Genomic DNA, 26783 nt, shown 5'->3' on the forward strand with positions numbered 1-26783 from the left:
TCTGGCTGCTGATTGCCCTAATATAAGTGACGACCAATGAGAAGTGCAGTACTATTACAGACTGTAGTCCACCTGTTGCTCTGTATACTTTCTTACCACTCATTTCTTTCTGATCCACTCATAACAGGGCACCACACACTAATACACCACCACATCAGTGTCAGTGCATTGCTGAGAATGATCCACCTCCCAAAAATCATACCTGTGGTGGTCCTGACCATTGAAGAGCCAGATAAAATGTGGATAGGAAAGTATGCAGAGAAACAGGTGGACTACAGACTGTAATTTTAGGTACTACAAAGTGCTCCTGTATGATCAATGGAGCTGATAAAATGGACAATGAGTGCAAATACAAGGTAGAGTAGGCTAAAGAATGGCAAACACTTACTCAAAAAATTCGCAGGTCTGATTCCCAAAGAGCACATTGACACTGCTTCCAGCACCCAGGTTCTCCCCCATGATGGTAACCTTAGTGCCCCCGGACTCTGGGCCCCGACTGGGGGACAAACGTGTCACAGAGGGAGTCTGACAGAGAGAGAGAGAGAGAGAGTGAGAGAAAAAAAAGAGTGTGTAAGTCATCAAGATGCATTATGTAGACCAGACTATGTGTCTGAAGCCAATCTCTGTCACAGGGGCTGTTAGAAATGAGGGTCCAGGGTCCAAACAAAGCTCCTCCTGAACTCTCACTCTAGTGCCCATTTATTAACTTTACCCTCCTAGCTATCTACCTACCTATATCTTTAAACACAGCCTAAAAATACAGCATATTTACAGGTCTTCAAAGACCTGCAGATGGAGTAATATACAAACAGACAGCTCAGAGACCTAAGAAAAAGTGCATGAAAATGGCTGGTGGCCGACTTCACAGGAGCGCAGGTCTAAAAATACATTAACACCGTTTTATGTCTCAGCTTGCGCTGTTATGAAAACAAGTGGGATGCTCAGGAAATCTGTTCTGTTGTCCAACAACATTTGGAAGAGTACTGGTGACAACATGCATTTTTTTTTGTGTGTGTGACTGTGATATAAAATGTGGAAGGTAAAAAAAAAAAAAGTACAGGAACTGCTGGTGAGGGGTGGGCTCCAAAAACTCATATTGCAATAAAAATGGCCCAGCTAATATCCAGCAGCTGTTAATTGCTTTGGGATGGCAAGGTGTGTGTGCGTGTGTTTGCATGGCAGTGCCGAAGTGTCCCCTCCGGTGCTCTTGAGCAGACGGGAACATGGCTCCCATCTTGCCTTTGACTCATTTAATAGCTTTCATTGTCTGCATGCTCAATGCACTATCCCCATGGTGCTGCCTGTTTATAATCACTCTGTATTTCAATAATGGAAAACAAATTTTATTATGTTGTCAGGGACTTTGCTTCTCAAGCAATGGAAGCTCTAATTCTACTGAAAAAAAAGACTGATTTATAATAATCCATAATGTCTTATCAGTAGGATCTGAGAAATTTCAATTCTTTTCCATCACCACTGCATTAGCCACATTGGATCCTTAAACATAAGCACATGCTTTTAATTATGCTGAACAAAGTGCGTAAATAACACCATTAACCCGTAAGAATCACATCACTTGCAATCTACTAAAATGATCAAAACAAATGTTTTTGCTTGTGGGAGCAAATTGCCGAGTGGATAAAAAGACACAATCAGCCATAAAAGTCTAATTTATTGACCTCAATGCTTGTAATAGCTGTAGATTGGCTTGAAAAGGTCTTTCTAAAACACATTAACAGAGAGAGTCTAGCTACTCCGCTGTTATGAGAGGGCATTATCTTCCAAATAATGGTCAGAGCAAGCTACAGGTCAGTTTCAAGTACCGATTCTTACAGTGAATAAAGAGCTATGGATTGAGTTTTGTTTTGGAAACAAGACACATAACTATGAAACTATGTTAGGTTACAAATCCATAGACACCTAAGCCATTATCACATTTGAACAACAGAGAAACTACAGAGAAAATCCAGAGAATTAGGTCGGGAAACTATCCGGAGTGGTCCTTTCACACATGTAGAGCTCAGCTCAACTTTTTTGCAATTTTCCTTTTTATTTTAATAAATAAACACAGTCAAGCCCCACAAAGCCGTAGAAGAACCGCTTTTGTTCCATATAGAACCATTTCTGGTAATAATGTTTACATGGATAAAGGACCTTATGATTTAAACCTTTAAAAGGTTCTTCACACTCACATATAAACAAAATTGGTTCTTCTATGGCATTGCACAATGAAACCTTTGTAGGACCTTTATTTAAGGAATTGTTCTGTCGAGCTAGTTGTCTGGTAAGAAATAATAAGAAACCACTGTGGTGCATCTGATTAAATTACCTTAAAACAGTGGTTCTCAAACATTTTAGGCAGAACCAAAACCTCCAAGTACCACTTGCGAGTCTTACCACAGAATCATGTGTGCCCCTGTTTCTTCTTCTGCTTCAGGGGCAGGTGGGTGGCATAAGATTTGTTATAAAAAAAATAAAAAAATGCGTTTCCTCCCTGGGAAAAAAAAGTGAGGGAACGCTATCCCCTGTTTCCTTACAGATGTCATCAACTATGGGGTATGCCCATACCGTTGTATTTTTATTTATTTATTTATTTTTTAAACACAAACAAATTTCACCAAGGCTGACTATGAAAATTGTGAAACATCATTTCATTTTCACATTAAAACCTCATATTTTCAGTATTGAATACATTCTGTAATTAAGTAGTACATTTTTTGAGGTAATTTTGCATACCACCCCTTCTTGCTTCACATACTACTAGTGGTACGTGTACCATAGTTTGAGAACCACTGCCTTAGATGATGTAGTCCAATGATTTATCTTTATTGCAGCAGGTGGAATGATAGAACATACAGAACAAAGTTGGATACTGTAGTACTGTATTCCTGGATCACCATTGTGTTTGTGTGTATGTTTCTTAAAGAAGCAGATACAGAAAATACTCAATATTAAGGTATGCCAATGAGGGGTTTCTTAGCAATATTGTCATTAAACACTGAGGTAGGTGAGGAGTAGGGGACCTTACTTCACATATGCCTCTACCATAAGCAATTACCACTTAGCCAGAGTTTACATATAACTTATATACTAAGCAGATCTGACTCCTCATAAACTGCTCGAGGTAGTGCTGGATCAAGCTGCCCCATCAACAAAAGGTTTGGGGTTACTAAATCTGGGTCAGCAACATCACTGGACACATATCCAAGTATTTTGGTATTCCGCATACCTTCCACCTCGATCAAGACAGTCCGTAACACCTCCTCTAAGATTGCATGGGGTTGTATTGTGGCATACAGGGCTGTCTTTACTGACCTGATTTCCCTCTCCCAGATACCTCCAAAGTAAGGTGCACTAGGTGGGTTAAACTGGAAGCTAATCTGGTGTGCAGTTAGCTTTTTTTCAGGTCAGGTGCTTGGAATGCTTTGTGAAGCTTTCTATCTACTCCCTTGAAATTTGTACCCTGGTCAGACAGCAATTCTGCAAGGTTTCTTCTTTTTGCAATAAATCTACAGACTGCCATTAAGAAAGAATCAATGTCCATGCTTGCCGGCCTTGACCAGGTTTTACAGTGAAAGGCCCAAAACAGTCCATTCCTGTGGAGTAGAAAAAGGGGCTTAAACAAATGCAGACATGCCGGGGGAAGATCGGCCATTTTGGGGATTTTTGGAGTTGCTCTCCACCTCTCGCAGTCAGGGCAGGAGTTTTGATGTCTTTTCACAGCCACTCGACCATGCAAAATGTACGGCCTCTCGGCCATGCTGGATTTCTGCAAATAAGCATTCAGAACCTGGATGTCAGTAACTACATCAGGGATGAGGAGTTGTAAGCTAGATCCAAAACCACTGGACAGACAGCGACTTTATCTATTCCCAATCTTTATCTATTGTCTAGAGTCCCCAACTCTAAGCAATATTGTGGTCTGATCATACTCAGGGGAAAGAGTAATGAGCCAACTATTAGACAGAACTGGTCTACCAGCAGCTAACTGAGAATAGTCCTCTGTAAAGCTATCCTGCTTTGCTCGCCTTAGGACACCCAGCTCTTTTTCCTCAGCAGTCAGACGACATGGTGGGAAGGTGCAACAGCATGTAGCAGGTGCCAGGTTCTGGATCTAGGATTGGGTGCTCTGAAGTTGTCATGGTGTAACTACAGAAATTGGGCTTTCATAGTTCAACACCTTCTTGCACTACACATGCACCTGGTTGGGTAGGCCAGGACTCCAATGATTGACACAGGAATTTTGGTCCATACTCCAATCAGCCATTTTCAGCTATTGCCAGAAGAGTTTACCACACATGATATCTGCAGGATTACTTACAGAATCAACATAATGCCAACTACAATGACCAGTCAGTTCTTGGATCTCTGACCTTCTTGTGCCAACAAAGACTTTGAAGTGACAGGACACCGATTGTATCCATTTAAGCATGGTTGTAGAGTCGATCCACAACACAATATCTCAGCAGGGGGAGTGTTAGTTCTTTCTGTAGCAAGGCGGCCAACTAGGCACCTGTCAGAGTTCCATTCTTGGCATGGACTGTTGTTCCTTAGGTGCCACTCTTGAACACGCAGTAAAAAATTTCACTTCAATCCACCCATGTTGGTCCTCTGTGCGCAGATCAGCAACGTGAACATATGCTTGCTTCGATGAATCACAGAAAATGTTAACTGTTCTGCTACATGCACTATCTGGGTGCCTGCATAGAATTGGGGGAGGGATATCTGCAGCAAATAGTCCAACTCTCTCTCCCATTCTGTCCACATCTGCAGGGCTTCTTCCGGTAATGCTGGGTCGTCCTAGTCTCTGGTACTAGTCTCTGGTACTCTCCATAGGTACTGAAGCAGGATTCTTTGCCCTCGTTGTAAAGAAATGATGGACCCCAGCGGGTGATAGAGGCTTGCCAGGACTCTATAGATATTTAAATATTGTAGGCATAAGGGGATCCAGCAGATGGCATTCGTACCTAAGGGTATCTGTGCAGAAGAACCATTGAAGGCCCAAACCTTTCTAGAAAATTCCTGTGAGTTGGTTTCTGTCTCATTCAACCATAGTTCTCTTTCTGATTTTAATTTCTTTGGCAGGTGGCTAATTGTCTCAGTATTACTTGCCCACTGGCGAAACTCAAATCCCCCATCAGTCAAAAGTGCCTGCAGCTTGTTCAACAGCTGCCTAGCTTCAGCCAAGGAGGGCACACTTCTAAGGCAGTTGTCCACATAAAAACATCTCTCCACTGCTACCCGAACATCTTCCTCTGGCTTGCTGTGGTCAGAAACATGCTTCCGAAAGGCAAATGTTGCATAGCAAAGGATGCAGGTGGTTCCAAATTGAAAGATTTGCCATTCATAAATAGTAAGAGGTGCATCTCTCTGTGGGTTTCTCCATGAGAAATGAAAGAGGGACTTCTCTTCTGGCAGCAGCCAAACCTGAGGGAACATTCCTTTAATATCACTACTGATAGCAATGGGATGCTCTTGAAAGCGCAACAATACACCAAGTAGGCTTTGCCAGGCGCCTCTCAGTGCTGCGGAGATGCATTAGGATAGCTTCATTTTGTGCTTTCAGCTTTGGCATGCTCTTCATCTGCAGCAATGTCGTGGCATAGTGTTGAACCCTTCTATATCCATCCACAAAGTACTCTCCTCCAACTGGGCAATGGCCTCTTTGTCTTGCCTGGAGCGGGAGACACATGTCTCACTTTCATAAGGCAGAACATCCAGCTGCCAGAGTTTCTCAACATGCTGGAGCACCCTGCAGAGGGGGAGGAGGTAGACACATGCAGAGACTGGCTTGGTTGGAGACTGGCTTGATATCTGGAAGGCCCCTGAAGAGTCCAGTTTAGCCTTGTCTTCAGTGCTGCTGGTCCACCAGGGGGCCCCAGGTGTACTCGGACGATAAGATGTGGATAATCTGAACCAATCAGAATGACAGGATGTACTTTGCTAATGCTTGCAGTGGCAGTCCCTTTAAGTGCTTATATTTCCTCCACAGCGTCTTTACTGGATAACTATGCCCGGCCAAACCTAGATGATTTGCTGTGAAGGCATCATTGATCGTAAAACCTCTTGTGTGGCTGAGGGGCAGGTGATATGGAGAAAGACACAGATGCTTCATGAATTACTCTCATGTCTTGGTGCACTGTTCTCAGTGAGCATTTTTTGGCTCTCCCTGCAAATGCAGGGTCTGTGCAGCAGTTGAAAGCAAGAATGTGTGCCCTGAGCTGTCATCTATGATGGCATATATCTCCATACAGTGCTTCTCATTGTGTAAGATCACATTGCTGACTTTTAACATCACTGGACTGCCACCTGACCGTTGATCCAGGTATATTCCATCATTTAGGTTGCTGACTTGAAGTGGTATTTGAGGTTGGCTTAGCATTAACATCATGGAGGGAATCTAGATTCCCTTTACCTTGCTTTCTGGTAGTCTTAAGTTGACACTCTGCTGCCCTATGGGCATGACCACAACAGCAACATTTTTTGTTCAATTTTACCCATGCTGTCCTTTGCTCTGTAGTCAGCTGGTTGAAGTTGAAACACTGATTTAAATAGTTAAGAATTGGAGAAGTATGGGCAATTGGTGGGTGACAATAGGGGTGGCTTACTTACAGCATTGCATTCAGACTGGTCTATTCCATGGAGCATATTGGTAGGCAAACTGGATTTCAGATACCTGTACTTTTCTTTCTTTGAGTCATCATCCATTTTTCCACTCCGACTGAGTATCTCAAACACAGTCTCCTGCATTTTCATACTCTAACCACTCAGCAATAGTGCACCAGGGTGGGAATGTGTATACACTGAGGCTACAGGTATCTTTTAAACTCTGCTCTCATATCCTGTGAGAGTTTCAGCAGCAACTGTTACATGACCCACATTGAAGCTCAACACTACCACTCCCATTAACTTCTTGAAGGCCCCAGTGTCCTAAGTACAGATGTTGGGGGCTTTCATCAGTTCTGCAATGCGTCTATAGGGCCAGTAGGTGTGGTTGTACATAGTGGTTAGTGAGGGATAACATTAATATGGATATTTGGAATTGGTATAGAGATCTGCAATCAGAAGAGCCTCCTCAAACTTAAGATGACCTACCAGAATGATGCCAGTGTACAGCTGACCCTTGGCCTTCTCCTGGGGTAAGATACAACAAATCACATTCAAAGCATGTGCCTCACAGTTCTCATGTGTAGGCACTAAAGGGTATTGTAGTGTCTTCCCCAATCTTTTAAAATAGTGTTGCTGCCCTGTGAGTTTCTCCACTACATTACTATGTGCAGTCTTAACAGGCTTTGAGGGCTGCTGCTTCTACGGGAGGTCACCTAAGGGCCAGTCACCTTTTTCCTCTTTCAGAGCACCATGATGGGGACCTGCCTGGTGAAGGTGGTGGAAGGATAGTGTCCATTGCCGGCCTTGAGGAAGTAGACATATGTAACACTGATAAGTTAGATTAAAGGGGCAAGGTGACTGGTCCTGTAGCATGAGCATCAATCTGTCTCTGCATCTGAATAACTGTGTAATGCTCTTGCTTGAGCACCTCCAATATCACGGATGGAGGTTCTGATGCTGGTCTACTTGGGGGAGCAGGGGTAATCTGATGTTGAGGTTACCAAGTGTTACCAAGTTACCAAGTGTAATAATTATAACACTTGGTTGAACATTATTTAATTTAAGGGATCTGTATAATAACAGCATTAATACAGGTATCTGAACAAACATAATGAGGAAAAATCCACAGATATTCCACACAAATGATAAAGTACTATTCCCTGTCAACCAATATAGGCCCACTCCTTCATTTGTTTAAAATAGCAACACTACTGGGCCCTCTCAGCTAGCCTCCCTAGACTTGCACTCTGATTGGCTAAACAGTGGAGCCATTTGGGTTGCATGCACTGCAAGTGTGATTCAGTGGCAGCCACCAATCAGCTTCTGAGGGCAGTCTGTGATTCAAACATTCAGCCCTTTGTAACAAGAGTTTAAGCAAGATAAATTATTCATTCATCAAAGGGTCCATTAACAGTAAGATATAATATAAGACATAATATAAAATAATACAGCCCTATTAAACTGAAATAAAGATTGCATCTTGTACGTAGTTTTAAGTGTAATATTTTGAAAATTAAAAAGACCTAAACCTAGTTGCCAGCTTTTTTTGCACTGAAACAAATATATCAACCAGAAGAACATATTTACTATAGTCTTTCAATACATATATCAATGTACCATGTATAATTTAAAAAAAGTAAAATATTCTTAAATAAAAATGGACAACACCTCTCACTTACTACAAGGGACAGCTGCATTACTGAGCAGCTTCTTCGGTGAAAGATTTCTCCAACTGAGATGAGGTACTGCAGCTTTTCTCTACCTATGATCAGAACCACTCCAAATAGTGATTCAGACAATTCTCTGTCATAAACACATGATGGAACACTAATACCTCACCCATCTTAAACACACTACATGGACCCCTACCTTATTCTATCACTTATGTTAAGTTCTATCAATAATGTGCAACATTACCTGTATAACACTCTTGATTGATAATATTAGTATTTATGTAACTCCTATGACCGAACAGTACCTGTGCAGTACTTTTTGTGCAATATCCATGCTATGAACTTGTGTGTATATATATATATATATATATATATATATATATATATATATATATATATATATATATATATATATATATATATATATATGTTTTTTTTATTTTTTTTTATTTCTCTGCTAATAAATGTGTACATATTTATGTCAATTTCTTATATTTTGTATAATATATAATAACAAGACTCATAAATGTGGAGAAATTCATAAATGCAAAGAAGGCAAGATTCCATTGTAACATCTGCCGTCTTCTGAGGTGGAGGAAGAAACGAATAATAAGTTGAAGGAAAAAAAAAAAACTGTCTCTAAGGACGTAACATGCATGAGTTTAGAGACTACACAAAGCTTTAAGCTCCATCTACCTCTGCAAAGTTCACCTGTCCAAACACATAACCGTTTTCAGAATCGTGACCCACAAGCTCCCAGAACTGTGGTGGCTAATGTGAGAGTGCATGATACTAAAACAATGGCAAGTGCTACTGCCTCTTTCCTGCATAATTCAGAGGCATGCTGGGAATTGAAGTCTTACCACAAAAGAATAGAGCTGGGAAGAACGGGCCTGTAGTTCAGGCTTACACTCGCCCACACACAGTTGCACAGGACCGGGTTTGGTATCCTCCGGGGCTGCGTCCATCTCACACACTATCCTACAAAAATCAGAATTCAGGATCAGTTTGTTTCCCCATGTTTGTTACACATACACGGCAATATCAAATGAATGCAAAATGGGGGGGGCACATGGTTAATGTTACAGACACTGTGATTCATTGCTGCCATCTCTTTCAGTTATTTATGGGTTTTGTTGAATTTGTTTATTCTTTAAGACTGTTAAGTTGCAATGTGTAGTATTTGTGTATTGTTTGTTTTGTTTTTGAACTTTTCCTGCTTTTGTGCTATCCATTACTGTACATTTTTTACATTCCCTGATTGAACTAAGGCCCAATGCCATTTCTTATTTTGACCCGAACTCTCATTTGCGAGAGATCTTGCCCCTTGGAACCGAGTTACAAGATATAGCAGCTAAAATCTTCCCCTATGACAACCCTTCAAGAGCCTGATAGATGTCATTAGTAGGCAGCTTTGCCAGTCTGCAGTGGTATCAGAGCTGCACCCATGCTGCCGAATGTAAGGCATCACATTCTTTCAGAAACAATCAACAATCATATCTTCATATGATCACAATCATATATTTTCACCCACTCTTAACCTGTGATACCCACTCTTCTGATCGCCTGTGATATGAAACAGAATTCAGCTTGTTATTCAGCAACTTTTTGTTTGAACCTTCAGTTCCACCTTAAGTATTGCAGGAACCTCAGGTGCCTCAGGTCCTGTGTTTGTTTTCCCCACCATGTGCTCTCTTAGCACATGGTTCTGTTTGTTTTTGTTCGTGTCTCTGCCCTCAACCTCATCAGTCTTGTTGGTTATCCGTCCCCCTCGTTATCTGTTCCAGGTGTGTCTTGTCTGTATCATGTATTTAAATTCGCTTGTGTCATTTCCTGGTTATCGGTCATTAGTATTGTATTGTTTAGCTCTTTAGTCTGTCTTTGTTGTTTCTCGTTTGTTTTCCCATGTCATGTTTTCCAAGTCTAGTCTGTCGTTTCAACTATTGTCATCGTTTCCTTTCCACCGTCATTTTAGCAAATCTGTCTGTTTCTGTTTGGTTATAGTTTCGCTTTAATAAACGTCTGTGTTATTAGCGTGTGCGTCCGACATCCGTGAATCATGACAATAGGATAGAGAGGTAAGTCCACCTTACCTCTGTATCCCAAGAATCAAGGCACTTTACTCCTATGAGCTAAGTATGAGTTAGCTTAGAGTGAGTGAGTGAGTGAGTGAGTGAAAGTGTCAGTCGGTTACAATCCAGTTCCATGAGGGGCTTCAAATATAAAAACTGTGCTCTAACATTTGCAGATAATCTTTAGTTTTTCCCCGTGTACTTGATATCTCGACTTAAGATGTGGCCTGTGAAAAAGTTACAGCCTTTAAAATAACAAACTATTGTGCAAAAACTGCACAAATTACTAGAAATACAATAGAAGTTGCAGGAAAATGATATATTTAGGCTCTCTGTGGAGTATGTGTGCACCCAAATTCACCAAAAGTTGGCAAAGACTATGTTTTATCTGCAGAATGAGCCAGGATTTCTTAGCATGCAACTACCACCTCTCTGTGATCCTATACCCTCATAAATACAGCTCCTAACATGGGTTGTACAAATCACGAGGTGTAGCTGCACTAGATCAATACTGCTTTATCGTAGCGTCTGATCAGGTGTCAGACGCCAAGGCAGGTAGCCAGATCAAATGACATAATAAAAGTGCGCCGCATATCGAATGCCTCTTGCGGAGCGTAGTAAAGAATGCAAGGCAATCCTGATCACTTTCAGCATGTGGGATTTGCGTTTGTGCTACCTCCCTGCTGTGTCAGGGATATATTGCATGGAAGGATGCCAGACAGTATATTGGATACAATACATGCGTATTAGGATATTTAAGTCACGTGACTGTTTGCTTATACACTATGTGGCCTAAATCATTGGTATTTTATAGAGAATTATTTATAGTCCCATTTTGCCACACCAACTTATTAGTTTTATATAGGGGGTGTGACTTCAGTTTTGGCAACTGAGGGCCATCTGCACACAACTAAACATGTGCTCAACACTGGAAGCATCTAATCAGACCACTCCCAGTTTTCCAGGATCTAGTTAGCAACCTCTTAATCCCAGGTGAGACTTTATCTGCGTTGTGTTGTTAACAGAGGCACTAAGGGGTGGAGGTGATGGTTCGGGTGGGGCGGGGGGGTTTGGGTTCTCCTCCCATATATTTTGAAAGCTAAAGAATCATGACCTGTGGGCTAATCATGTGGGGCCTCCTGCACTGACTTGCAGAGTTGCTTGTTTGTTTTCATTGACAATTCCAGCCAGGTGTTGCTGGTCATAATCATTACATATTACCTCACAACCTATACAGATATGGGTGTTCTCAAGCTATCCCCTGAGGTAACACCACTTCATAGTCATTTTGCGGACTGCTATCTTGTGACATTTGGAATAAATATACCAAGTAAAGTAGATACTGCATCTGAATGCTTTGGGAGATGATGCAGCCTTAAAGAGCCTTTGCTGATAGTCCTCAAGCCCAGTCCAGCAGAGGTTCATGCAGTCTTTTGGCTTCCTGTAGTCTGTGATTTTTTGACAGGCTCCTGTGCCTCTTCTCTCATTTCCTGCTGACACTCCTCTACAGCTCCATACAAATGAATTCACTCCAGCTCCGTCCTGCTCGGATTAAACTGCTGTCAGAGAGGCACGGGGCTGACAAATTCCCCTCCCTGCAGCCGGCAGCATGCCACGCATTTCAATTACAGCTGCCTCGTCCTGCCTCTGCCTACAATCACTACGCACGGAGGCACAGAGATAGGCCAGGGGGGAAAGCCTGGACACAAGACACTATATATAGACCCCCCTGAAACACACTCACACGAACTAAGCACACGGCACAGACTACGGGGATGGAAGTCAAGGCCAACCCTTTGCAACTCCAGAGATTTGCTCTGAAATAAGGTCATGCTGGAAAACCAGCCAAAGGTCACTGAGTCCTGAGTATCACTCCATTTAACAGGCCACAGCACATCGTATATCAGCAACATAGTACATGTAGCATTAGCATCTTACTACAAATGACCATCTTTTGCATTATGTTACTTAGTGGAGGAAATGGGAGTGTACTTTTATTCAGTGGCTACCTTGTCAGGTAAACATTAAAACATTAAAATGCCCTTTTTATACACCAACCATCCATTTTATCAGCTACCACTAAAGGCTATAGCATGCATCTGTTACTCCTAATACTTTAACATCCTTTCACTTTGTTCTTTGATGGTGAGGATGACCAGAAAGCAGGTATGATGTTGTGGATCATTTCAAGTGGTGTTTTTGTGTATATTGCACTGGTACATGTGGATCAGACAAAGCAGTGCTGCTAGACTATGAATAGTCCATTAACCAAAAATAACCAGCCAGCAAATTCATGTGGGTGGCATCGAGTGACAGTTGATGAAGTATTGGAGAAAGACTACCACAAACTGTGCAGCAACAGCTACTGTCTCTGACTTTACATCAGAGACAGTAGCTGCTTGAGTGGTTTTAGGTTAGAAGTCCTGCCCAAGGACTCGTACTCATAAACAAGATTCTAAATAATATTTTGACATAATGTTTAGTATAATGAGTGTGTTGGTGCGTATGCACTCAATGACTCTTGCATTGACTATTTCCAGTATTGGTTTTTCTAATAGGGTAGGTTTTAAAAGGGACATCTATGATTGTGGGGAAGCGTTGTTCTCTGGTTTGTTTATATTCAGAAGATCCACATCTTTTAAGGTGGAATGAGATGTTTGAGGGGAAAACAATAACTGTTGTTTGAACATGGCTGAAGTTTTTGTCTAATTTTTTTCACTGTTTGAATTACCACAGAAACCTATTTGTAACTTGAGTTGTTTAATTGCGTAGTGTCTGTTGGAGACATTCCACCTTATGTAATCTGAAACAGCAAATATAAGCCAACTTAACCCAATAATAGAGCAGGCATAGAGCAAAATCCTCATTTGAGTTCATGCTTTTAAAAGTTTAGAGTTCTCTCCATTGTCGTGACATGAACAGAGAGAGAATGCTTAGCAAACAAGACAAGAGAAGGTTTTTAGCCCGACACTGGGGCATTGTAAACATAATAGACCAGTTTTGGGTATGGAAACAGAGAGAGCTAGGACATGTTGAGAAAACATCCGTATAAATAGTGTTTTTAGTTTTTCTTTTTAGTAAAATCAACTTGCGTCACATTTAAGGTGGAGTACCTCATAAATTGAGGGGACCATAGCTTTATTTATTAGACATGGATGCAGTTTTAATATCTTGCACTTGTAGCTACCTCTACAAGAGCAGAAGCATGAAGAGGGCAGAGGGGAGTTGAGGTAACGACCACATGGAGAGCAGAAAGACAGACATAGATCTGTCTGAAGAGCAAGGTTTCATTCTAAGCACACCACTATGTACGAGCCCCTGGTGGCTTGTATTCTCTGTCTTGCTCTCCATTATGCCTCACACTCACTCTCTCGCTCTTGCTCTTTCTGCCTTTTTGGGTCAGACAGAACACTGGAGAGAACATTATTTAAGGCTGGACAAACAGGTTTTAAAAACAGACCGGTATGTAGGTGACCAGAACAGGACCACAGTAAACAGTAGAATCATCTGGGATCTGCAGTGAGGGGTGATATCAGCACACAGGACTCAGTGTAAGGATTATTCTCTGAAGCATGGGGGTGGTAGTGTCAGCTAGTTGTGCAACCAAAATTAAAATATTAAACACCACCAGACACTGAATGATCACAGAAAGGGTACAGGTAGCAATGTATAGTACTTATAAAGAACATAATGGGCCAAAACCAGAAAGAATACAGTCAAGGATTGTTTAGGGCAATTAATTCTATTATAGTTTTGTCATTTAAATAACTGTGGCTAAAGTCATAGCAGGAAATCTACACACTGATTCTGTGGTTTTGCTGAATTCTGCATATGAAGAGAGATACCACAATTGAAAGTGTTATCAATGGAGATAAATGTAATGGGGAGCTTTTTTGAGAACTCCATCACTCAACTTATATCAGATCAGAGATCCAATGCCCCTCGTAGGAACCATGAAATAGGTCTACAAAGCTGACATTTTCACTGTTAATTTGCTGCTGTTCAAGCTGTTTAAACATGGCTGTGCTGACCTCTGGAGGAAATTATAATGAGCAAACAGTATTTTTAATTCTCTTGTTCTCTTTTTCAACTTAGTAAAGCCTTAATAATGCCTTTTTTCCCTTTAGTTTTTCCCATTTCTTCTTTTTTTTTACCATTGGCTAAAACGTTGGTTTAGAGAAATGTTGTGTCTGTGCACCTTCATTAAATGTGTTCTTTCATAGCAAGTTGTCAAGTTGGGCAAGCTTTACTGAATATGGACTGAATAATGAGAAAAAGCACATTATTAATTAATTCATCCATCTTCTATAACTGCTTCAGGGGTTGGCAGTGGCCAAATTGCTTACTAGTGTGTTTGTGTGTTCACTACCACAAATAAATTCTAGTGAAAAATACTTTACTACACTTTCAGAATTAAAAGTACAGTACAGGAATATTATTGGCCACAAAAGGTACAAACGGTGTAAATGTATCTTTTTAAGGTACAGCTGTGATGTTTGAGTTCCCTAAAAGTACATTACATTCTCTTATTCTAAAGGAAAGGTGAATATTTGTAATCTTTCATTATAGAACTCTGTAAAATAAAACGACATTGGGCGTATGAAGTCCACACAATTTTTAAATTATTTATAAGTAACAATAAGTAACAATCATGTCCCCTAATTTAAGGTACAGAATGTGTACCCATGCAGGTACTGCCACAGTAGCAGCAAAAGGCACCACGACAGTGACAATTATACTCACAGTGTAACAGGGATGAGTTAAATTCTGAGAAGCAATTTCCTTAAGGGGATTAATAAATCAGAAACCCACAATGAACAAGGCACCAGTTAAACACAGGACACCACGCACTCACATCAGTGGCCAATTTCACATTGTCAATTGACCTGCTAACATGTTTTATTATTATTTATTTATTAAAATTTTTGTGGCTGTGGGAGTAAAATCCATGCATGCATGAAGACAATAATCCAGAATTCGGGAGATCATGGAGGTGCTACATGCAACACAGCTGTAGGCACCACATAAAAGAGCTTCATGTGTAAAATGCCACACTACCAGTCTGCACAGTATGGTGCTGTTTTGTTGTCTGCAGCAGAGGGTACAAGTGCTGGCACAGGGATTACTTGTGGAAGTCTGGGAGGGTAGGGTTAACTATCCGCTCAGCAAAATTAAACAAGTAAACACCAACAGCTGCTGTGGGATCACGGAGGGGTGGGGGGTACTATGTGGTGGATAGCTAGCTTCCTGCCCCGGTCTGCCCTCTGTTCTAATTAGGCCCCTTTTTTCTGCTCGAGAGGGGTTGCCACTGCTGTCGATGGGGATGCCGCCCATCAGAATTTGTTTGTAGTGCCTTTGTGAAGATGTTCCTGTGTGAAGAGAACTGCCAACAGGTTCACTGGAGCAGAAGAAACCCATGAACACCCGTTATGAGGCAGATCACATGTCACACTGTTATGACAGCTCTAATTGGATGCCTTTGGTGCTGGTTAGTGTACAAACCAATGCCATTTTTAAACGGATGAGAAAACAAGAGCTTTGTGTTCTACAGGGTGTATAGCTCCAGCATTTTCTATTTTTGAAAGACAAGCAAAACATGACACAGTTTGTTTCACACAAACACATACACACACACACAATCTCTCAGACATCAGTTTCAGTTCTCAACCATCAAAGTGCTTATACAAAATAACACTGTGTTGAAAATGGCTCCCTATTCCCTATATTACTATTCACTAATCAGAATTCAGACATTTCATGTGGGTATCTGTGGGTATCCATAAGTATAAATATGTTGTACAATACTTTTTGCAGTGCATTGTGGGATTGTTTGTATACTACAAAATGGGGAAAACCCAAATCAATGCATTATATAGTGAATAGCCCAAAGTTTGTGACACAACAAGTCAAGTGAACCAATCATACAAATATTGGAGATGAAAGGGGGGTTAGCATATTATTGGTTTCTGTTAATTACCTCCCAGCTTATTAGCGTAATATTGGAAAAGCTGTAGCCTAAAGGGGGGCAGCTGTGGCATAAATGTTTGAGAAGCAGACCCAGGAATGGAATGTTGCTTGTTTGCTTACTTGGATGGGCAGGAAAAATGGGGGTGTGGTGAAATGATTGAACAGCATTTTCTCCTCTCTCAACATCCATATCTGAAGTGCCATTGAGCAAGGCACCTAATCTGTGGCATTGTGGCTAAAGTAGTTGTCCATTGATTCATGTATGTGTGTGCTTACTGCCCTTAGTGTGTGTTTACTGTCACAGATTAGTGAAATGTGAAATTCCCCAAGTTTATTTAGAAAGTATCCCTTCTCTTTCAATGTTTCTTCAATAAACAGTGTATTCCAATAACTTGGCTTTATTTAAATTTAGGTTATACTGTATTATTTACAAATATGTCAGTTTTAGCTCTGTTATAATAACAGGCAACTGTCAGCAAGATATTACATCTTCAGAAATCAGATGTTCAGATGTTTTAATATAGTAGAAGATTGGCCACTTAGACTACATTCATATTTCAAGCTTCATTAATCAATTCTGAATTTCTGCTCAGATCACATTTGACATGAAGGTTTATAAATATCCTCTGTCTGTGTGTAATGTGAATTAACCTGTCTCTGAAATGGCACACAAAACCACAAAAAAAAACAAAAAAAATCATATTTTTGAAACATTTTTAAACTGTAAAATTGGATGCGGTAGTAACTCATGTGTGCAACACATTTTGCTCAGGGTCAATGTTACATGAATAGGACAAGAAGACAAAAACAAAGTCACACGGCTTGCTCTCTCCTATCTCACTTTCTCCCTCCACCCTATGTAGTGCACTGTGTAGGTTTTAACGGGTCCTGCACTCACATACTACATTTTATTTCATATTATAAAACTTTTTATATGCAGCTAAATGCTTCACATCTTCCTGCTGAAGTAGTGCCATGTCTGGGTGTAGTGTGTTTTTAGTTTAAGTATCTGTGGAGTGCACTATACAGGAAATATGGAGCTATTTAGGATGCTGATTGAGCCTATCCTCCGTTTGTGCTGCACTACCTGTGATGAGTGATGCAACACCTCTAGGTGCATGCATACAGGCAAAACAGATGCTTGAAATTTAATCTGGCCATTCACATTTATGTCTCATGCCAATGAATCTAACAAAAAAAAAAAAAAAAAAAATCTGTTCTGTGCCACATTAAGACAAAAAAGGTCTGGATCACATCAGCCTGTTAATGTGAACGTAGGCTTAATATAATTCCCCTATACATGTGATATTTGTCAAAGCACTTACTGTTCAGCGATGATGTATCCATCCTCTTTCGGAGTACATTGGACTCCTGCTACCTGTACGTTGTCCACCATCTCAGAGAAAGACAGGCCTAGGTTCACACCATGGATGGTCACTCGGGTGCCTCCTTCTGGTGGTCCAGCTACCGGGGTCACCTGTACAGAAATCAGAGAATGGTAGACTCATGTTAAGCATCTTCAAGCATAAATTAAAGAATGTGAATTAAAGGGAGCTGTTGTCTCAAATAATATCAGATGAGCGAGTCCTTCTATCACCCAGCATTATTTATTCAGTAAGTTCTAGAGGGATTAAAGTCACCACAAAGTCAGCTGTTGGCATTTTATACCTCTATCATGAATGGGCAGACTCTAAAAAGTTAAAGGCTGGGGCATGTGCCTGACTAGACAACATTCCCCAAACGCCTGTGCTCATAAAATATGTAGCATAGTACCAGCTAATAGTTTCAGAGGCATGATATACATATCGATAAAGGCCATCAAATTTACTAAGTGCATTAGGATTCTGGATTGGAGCCTGTGGAGCCATTGGCAGGGATGATATATCAAAAATAAGGCCATATTGGTCATTGCTGAAGCCCACCTTCTCATAAAATACAATATGGTGGCACTGCATGACCTTGGCACCAGGTGGCATACAGCCTTCTGTGCTGCTATACCCCTCCCTGAGTACCTCCGTGCGCTGGCCCTTGTCCAGAGAGAAGAGGCAGATTTTCCAGAGAGGACAGAGAGAGAGAGAGATAGAGAGAGTGAGAGAGAGAGAGAGAGAGAGAGAGAGAGAGGATTTGTGCACAGTCCACTACATACACAATCAATAAACCATTAGTGGGCAGGCACACGAAAGTAAAACCGATACGACCACAGTTCCTGGCTGTAGCCTCTCACTGATCCGAGGACAGTGATGCAACCACGTCCCCAGCGGATGTGACCTGAAGTGGCTTGAGTGGGACCACTGCATTGTACTCTAGATCTACTGGACATTAATTGCTCAGGATGTAAAGTAAGTGTGCCAATGCACCACCACAGGGCAGGAATACATGAATCTTTTATTGCTGCTTGGGCATGCAGGGCCAGGGAGGCAAACACTGCGGTTAAAGAAGATAAAGAGAATGCAAAGCTAAATATATCCACATCAGACTGGGTCCGCTGCCGATCTGAATTGACTTTAGGTGGTTTATGTAAGCAGCCACAGGGATACGGGACTTGCCAGCCTGACTAGTGTGCGCCACTTTACAGGGAAAAGCCTTACTACAGTGCATAGCTGAAGAGATAGCACCATAACTAATGGAAGATGTGTCTGTCAAGACAGAGATGAAGTTCCCTATCTCTTCTTGTGCAAACCCAAAGCATCAAAGGGAAACTTTAAAGTGAGCATGGCATGAAGCTGACTGGCCAGCTCTGGAATGTAAAGGCCTTTATTCATAGCATGGCCACAATCGCACACAATGTTGCCAGGCTTCAAGTGTCTTCCGCCTGCTATGAGGAGACAATGTTGCGTTGTTTGACCCAGAGGATGGTCCTAACAGGCTAACAAGGGCCGTAATCCCCCAGAGTGCCTGGGAGGCTGCAATAGTTGCACTGCAATTTCACCCCCATTAACGAGGACCGTCCTGGTTCTGGCCTGCAGACAGACTCAGGCAGGATTTCCAAAGATATCTTTATGCTTCTCACACTTCTGAGGGTAACACACCCCTGGCGGGCAAGCCAGAAACATACACAAGCTTGCATGTCCGTGACCATATACTCTGGGTGTGTTATGTAAGTACACTCATCGTCAAAAAAAGTTGCACCCAAAAGGAATCAACTGGTAGGAAGGTTTGACATCATGGGACATGCAAATGATTCAACGTTCATGCTTGGCTGCGCATGTGAATTAAGCAAAGACGGTGTCCTTTCTATTCTGACTTGTGTTGATTGCAACCTTTGCAGGCACAGTCTGCATCGGAGAAGAGTTTGAAAACAATTTGAGCAGTTGGAAGTGTTTGAGACTTGTTGTATCATAGGTCTCTGAAAGTGGGGTGTATGCCATACCAGTCCTGTACTGCTGTTGGTGGAAGTGGAGGAAGCCAAGAACCACAGAGAGGGAGAACCGATGGATTGCCCGACATCCAACAAGTGACCCAACAGCCACAATTACAGAAATTCAGTGAACAGCGATGCCTCCCATGAGTCATCCTGTTAGTGCCAGCACTATTGGAAGACGGCTGGATGACGCACAACTACAAGCATGCAGACTACTACTATGACTGCTCTTAATGGCATGTCAATTTTGCCAAAAACTGCAATGGTATGGTGCCAGACTCTTTGACAGCCCAAACATATGTTAATGAGGTCCTGCAACTAGTGGCCCTACCAATTCTTAAGGCATACTGTGACATGCAACAGGACATATTTAAATTGCTGTCATGCCAAGAGTTTGCCTTGAAGACAGATTCTATGCCTGGGCCAGCTGCATTGCCAGACCTATCCCAGATTTAAATGTGTTATTATAAATAATCAATAATGCTTTAACAAATATTGATAAAATATCCATCTAAATGTTCCTGGAAGCCTTTTCTTATCACTGTAATCTGACCTTTCCTTCTGTGTGTAACTCTTTTTTTTGGCAATGAGTGCATATGAACAATGTTCTTCAATGTTGGAATATCAGCCTGATATTGAATTCATAATTGATAAATACATCTCTAAACAATTTCAAGGACACCCACAATTCATTATTTTCCATCAGCCTGTAATTTTAGTGCTAGAAATGTGGCAAGTTTCATGCATTACATTGAAATAAAAATGACCTACCATTTTCCCTAATGTATAGCTCTACTTCAACACAAGGACAGGCCAATGTGGGGGTCTCATCTGTGTGTGTGAGGAAGGTATTCTCATTCTCCATGCAAGTGGGTCTTGTGGCCTTTGGAGTGTAATCCTGTTAAGAAGACAGGCACTACCCGCCTCACTTCCTCTGCCTGTCACACATTCAAAAGAGGCTAAACCCTATTGCCTACTGGCCAGAAAGGCATGGGCGTTTCTGGGGATACTGTGCTGGATGTACTGGAGGAAGTTTCTGCTTGCAATATCCTCCATAACCAGCGTCAGATTAGGCATGCTGCAAGCCCTGCAGGGGGCCGACTTACATGGGGAGCTCAAGAGCAAGCCTTTGTGCCCTAAACCCCAGGACGCCCTTTGGAAGAGTAAAGAGGATGATCCATAGATGAAGGATGCTGGGACCCCAGCATGAAATGTGCATATGCAGAATGGAAGATGCTGAGCAGGAATGAGTGCATGTACATTGAGGCTTAAACACACAGGGAAATGGCAGAACACTGGTGAATGTGCATGACAGTGGAGGGGGTTTGCTGGCCTTAATGTGAGGGAGGGCACAACTTCAGTGCCCCTACTCACTGCTGCTTCTTGCCCTTGACCATCTCGGCTTTAAATGGGACTGGATTTTGCTAGTGTAAATAAAGCTAGTAATATGTAAACACTCTCAAAATTTCAAGATACTGAATGAAAAAAGAGAGAGAGAATGTTTGCATGTTTTATATGTTGCACACATTTTTTTTTTTTTTAAATCGGCAGACCACCATTAGCCATACAGCCATTGGCACAAAGGTGTTTCTGGCATGTCAAAAAGATGAAAGCCCAAAATACATACCCTTGTTGTTGGAAGGTCTGGAGAAGATTTGGTGCTTCATGTCAATGTTTTTGTTTACATGTGGTTTTTAATACGTGAATGTGTTGAACAGAAAATATGGAGGGCAACTAATAAATGCAGAAATAAAAAACGGGAGTGCAAAGGTTTGTTCATAATATTCACACTAGCATCTGTGTTTTTCTTGTTCATTTTATTTAAAAATAAATACTAGACGATCTACCGCCAAAGAACAAAGAAGACCAAGAACACTTTGTTGATTTTAAGAATTACAATTACTTTTTTATTCAGTGTAATTGGTTAGAGTTTTATAAACACACTAATGTCACAAAATCATCATCACACACTTCTTATGCGCAAAATAAGACAAATTCAGCAGTCCTCTCACTGTGTGTCCTGCTGAGCTTGTGAACTAACCAACACCGAGCCGAGGCTCTGGCCAAACACAACACCTGGCAACACACAAACCGAGCGTGTTCGCGAATTAGTTTATGTTGGTGGAAACCTGCCAAATGGTTCCAAAATTAGTCCTGGAACTGGAATGTGAAATATGGCAAAACAAACAACAGACGATGTAGTGGCACTAACAGTTCCTATTCATGCATGCACATTTCAACATTAGGAGTCAGTCAGTCAGTCAGTTGGTAAGCAAAAATGCCACCTCTAGGCAGACTCGGTAGGCGGTCCAGCAAAAAAAAATAAAAATAAAAAAAAATTATATAAATATTTCCCTGTAGTTCCTTTGCTAATTCTGCCAAAGACAGACTAAGAACAGAAGGCTGGTCTCTCCTGGGCCGAGCCGTTGTGGTACACAGGCAATGGAGATATATTTCTGTCCTTTGAGAATTGACTGGCTCTCACTTAACCGCATAATTTAATAAGAAACATGTAATGGCAGCAAAAGGAAAGAAGGCCATGATTTGTTTCTCAGGCCGGTACTGCGTCTTTTACAGTGACTCGAGCATGTCCCATTTTCTTGCTGAAATGCACTTTATGGCCCTGATAAAATCCCGCTTATGACTTGTTTCTTGCTGCATAAACTCCACCCTAAATGCTTTTATTTGCTTTTAACTGCCCTGGTGGCCTGCCGAGATAAAGACGGGGAGGGAAAGAAAGGACGAAATAAGGAAAAATAAAGACCCAATGCTGGATTTCTGCCAACCACCAAGCTATTTCAGCAATGCAGGGCAAGGGGGAGGCAGAGGAGAGTTATGGTGATAGAGGCATTCTGTTCAGGGAGTGAGGGGTTTTGTGGATGAGGGAGTCAGACTTAATATTTGCCTGCAAATAAACTGGCGATACACGCGGGATGCCATTGTCACAGTGACGGCATGTTTGTGGCTGTGCGGGGAGCGGAGCTTCAATCAGAGCCGTATGATTTATTTATTTTCATTTCAAAGTGGACTTCTATTCTTCCTGAGGGCAATCTGTATGTGTAAAAGAGAAAGAGAGAGAGAGAGAGAGCGAGAGAGAGAGGCACTATGCACTCGCAAGCAGGAGTCATTCTACATGTCACATCAGCATTTGTGAGGTCGGGGAAAGTGGGAAGTCTTTGAGAATGTGCATGGGTGTGCAAGGTAGTTGCTAAATTAAGCCTGCTAAGGTTATTAAGGTTAGTGCACTGTAAAGTCAAATGAAGTGTGTCCATATCGGTGCTTTAGAAGCAGGGATATGAGCTTCCATGTATACGCAGATGTGTTAAACTATGCTGATGATACTGTGCTCTACATCATTTTCAACTGAAATTCACTGGCAAGCACAAGTTTGTGATTGTTTCCCATTCCACATTATAATATTAACACAGTTACATATTGGTGCTTCCCCCATTTAAGGTGGAACAAAAAAATTAGAACATAAAGTTGGGGAATAAGAAGCTGAGTAGCTTCATAGTGTTAAGGAAAATAAGTCAGATATTTACAGACAATTACATAAAGGACTTAAGATAAAAGTGTTTAAATAAAGGACTCAAAACTAAAAGTGTTGCTTCTAGGGATAGGGATCTCAATTCCCTATAATAGTGCACTACATAGTGAAAAATGCAGGGAAGAGTGAATAGGGAGCCAGACACAGGGACTGTGACTGAAATGACTCTCTAATCCCTCATTAGTAATGTGTTGTAAAGGCAGGCACTATTAGTTCATCAGTAGCACTAAGAAACACAATCAATTTGGACACTTCCACTGTCTGTTGCTTAGTAACAAAGAAAATCATAATGCATCCTGTGTTATATTCAGCTCATGCAGTGATGTTTACTATAAATTACGAGTGTATTGTGGGAGATTGTAGTGCCCTTAAAAACCACGCTTCAATTCAACTTTAGGATTCAGACATTCTGAGAAAAATAATGACGCACTATGTGGATCTGGATTTTACAAACAACAAAAGCCCACTTTGGCTACAATCATAGTGAGTGATGGGTGAGAGGGTTTTTCTCCTCACACTGAGAGAGGACAACTGTAATCTGTTGGACTCTTTCGGGCCACGAAGGACGGAGTCCACTGGGCATTGTACAGGTCGTCACTAGATTGTTGTCAGCTGCTGTTCTCTGGGAAACCCCTGATGCGTAAAACATAAGTAGTGAGGCCAGTGTAAAGGATAACATTACTGTTGTGTATGTGGCAGAGTGGGGTTTGATTTCCTGCCACACAAGAAAAACAACTATATACATATAAACATCTTTGGGCAAGACTCCTAATCGAAGCTTTATAACATTAACAAACTTTTATAGCCATGAATAACCATGAATTTTAAAAATGTACATTTTTATGGGCTCTGTATGTTCAAAACCCGCTGATGTCTCAAACAGTTCCCTGATCATTCATTCACTGGTTATTTTTTAGATGTAGTATGCAGGATTTATACTTTATCTTTATAGAACATTAAGCTCCCTCCATGACTCAGGAACATGATGAAGGGTGGAAGCAGTCGGCTGCATATGAACAATGCCGACCCCGGCTTTCCCAGCATGCCTCTCAAGTGCCTGTTTTATTCCTAGCTTCATTTGATGCCCATCCCTCTCCTTTAAACGAGGCCTTAAGCTTCTTCAATATTAATGGAGCTTTTTTCAGAAGAGGGATGGCACGTTCTTAAAGGAGGCATTAATTATTCATGACACTCATCCTCCTGTAGGCATCTCCGCTAATATCTATGTATGTTTACAAATCAGCTTATGAATGTTGAGTTTGGTCCCAGTAGCCATAAACAAAAACACAATTAAGAACAAAAAAAGACAAGAAAAAAAAAGCCGTGAGGGAAGCTGCAGCTCTTGAAGAAAAACCTGAAGCTCGAGAGCCAGATAAGGATTGGGAATGGAGACGATCGTGAAAAGGGAAACGCATTAAAAATGGATTGAGGGAGAGGTTTTTTTTTTCTATTTTTCCCCTGACTAATGTTGCTTTGAAAGAGCCAATGCTGTTCTTTTGTATTGTAGATCTGTAAGAACATGAAATCTACAGTATAGAAAGAAAACATATAGAGGAACTGAAGGTGTGTATTTGTGAATGCCACAAGTGTGTACACACAGGCTGTGTAATTTCCCTGTGAGTCAAACGCTTCCTCTGGTGAAAACAGGGTGCTATATATAGATAGACAAATCAGCCTGGAAACTATGAAAAAAATAATGAATGCCTTTAATCGCTTTTTCTACAATAATAACACACATTTAAACACACATCTGTATTGAACAGAGCATGTAAAGTTCATGCTGTAAAGAGCATGATATAACAAAGCCAGATTTACTCTTTGTTTATATCAGTAACTACCAAGCACATGTAAATTAACATAACATTATGACCTCCTCCTTGTTTCTAAACTCGCTGTCCATTCTCTCAGCTCCATTGACCCTACAGAGGCACTTTGTATTTCTACAATTACAGACCGTAGTCCATCTATTGCTCTGCATACTGCGTTTGCCCCTTTCACCTTGTTCTTCAACGGTCAGGATTCTTTTTTCTACTTTCATTATCTGATCGGCCAGCAGCTTCTGCGTCACATTGTGCGTGTGTCCGGCGGAATGTAAACACTGGCCAAAATGAACGGAGAAAACGCTATGGGAAAGGAGAACAGTTTGCATTTGATAAATAGTGACTCTAGATAAGGAGTGCATGATTTTAACAGTACCGTGACATCTTTACACCAGCGCTCATTGATACAGAAGTCCTCCTGCCCTAGTTTTTCTGCTGAGCTCTGCGTCTCTCTCCACTCGGTGCAGCTGGAAGCTGGAGAGGTCAGATCAGTGAGCCAGGTCTCCATGTAGCAGAGGGAAGATGTGTTTAAAAAGACCTTGCTGGTTTGAGTGAGCAGAAGTAGTTCTTCTAATTTGTTGTGCGAAGATTGCAGATTTGACAAGAATAAAGATGGTAAAGGCGTAGACTTCCACACCATCGCAGCCTTACAAGGCCAGCTCGTCTGCTTCTCTGCTTCCTCGCCAAGTTGAGCAGAGTCAGCGCACCCATTTTGAGGATTTCCAAAAATGGAAATAAAAATCAGATGAAATGTTTTCCCTGCAGGTCAGTAACTGTTTTTTGCTCCAACAGACTGAATTTGACGAACTATAGATGACATTTAGGGCGGCACGGTGGCGCAGCAGGTAGTGTCGCAGTCACACAGTTCCAGGGACTTGGAGGTTGTGGGTTAAAGTCCCACTCTGGAGTTTATTGTGTTCTCCCCGTGTCTGCAGCAGTTTCCTCCAGGTGCTCTGGTTTCCTCCCAAAAAAAACCTCCAAAAAAAAAACCCCCACAAAAAACTCAAACTCAAAAGTGTCCGTAGGTGTGACCGAATGTGTGTGTGTATGTCGCCCTGTGAAGGACTTGCGCGCCCTCCCAATGATTCCAGGTAGGACCCGGACCCACCACGACCTTGTAATGTATAAGCGGTTAAAGATAATGAATGAATAGACACAGAGCGTACAGAGCTCTTACCGAGGCAGCTGTCTGCAGTGCCATCCTGAACAGAATGTTGATGGTGAGAGTGTATTTGTTTCTACACTAATAAAATGTGGAAAGATGAATGTTAAATGTGTTAAAGTATTATATGCCAAGTGCCCTGATTGAATTTCGTTTACTGACAGTCACACTTAAAAAAATAAATAAATAAAAAATATTAATTCCCATGCAAATGACACTTCACTACAGCTGCTCCACACTCACATTTGCTTAGCCTTCTACCTTAAAACTAATACTGCCTCGTTGATGTGAGCTTAGGCCTGACAGACAGCTAGCCGGCCTGTTGGCTCAAGCCATAAAAAAGGCTCTACACTAAATCTATTAACGGAGTCATTGACTTCACTTTGTAATTGGCTGCTGTGCACGGGGCTGGATCACATGTCAAATTGAAGGCGAATCACCAAATGAGTGAATGTGCAGGTTCTGCACTCGGCCAGACCGAAACACAGGCCAGCCATGTGTTTCATGCACTAATTATACACCATGTCTTACTTTCTCCCTGAACACACACATGCAGACACACACCCACACAC

General features: G+C 41.5%; 1 protein-coding gene across 1 annotated transcript in view; it reads right to left on the bottom strand.

Annotated features, from left to right (window-relative positions):
* The window catches only part of plxna2 (plexin A2), a 301903-nt gene that overhangs the window by 72251 nt on the left and 202869 nt on the right, over positions 1 to 26783 (bottom strand). The window contains exons 13-15 of the mRNA XM_066670429.1: positions 17647 to 17798; positions 9146 to 9263; positions 389 to 525 (exon numbers count right to left, since the gene is read on the bottom strand). Of these exons, the coding sequence (XP_066526526.1) occupies positions 389 to 525; positions 9146 to 9263; positions 17647 to 17798 (407 nt within the window). The remainder of the gene's footprint in view (positions 1 to 388; positions 526 to 9145; positions 9264 to 17646; positions 17799 to 26783) is intronic.

This window comes from Hoplias malabaricus, chromosome 5 (genome assembly GCF_029633855.1).
Source record: "Hoplias malabaricus isolate fHopMal1 chromosome 5, fHopMal1.hap1, whole genome shotgun sequence".
Taxonomy (NCBI): domain Eukaryota; kingdom Metazoa; phylum Chordata; class Actinopteri; order Characiformes; family Erythrinidae; genus Hoplias; species Hoplias malabaricus.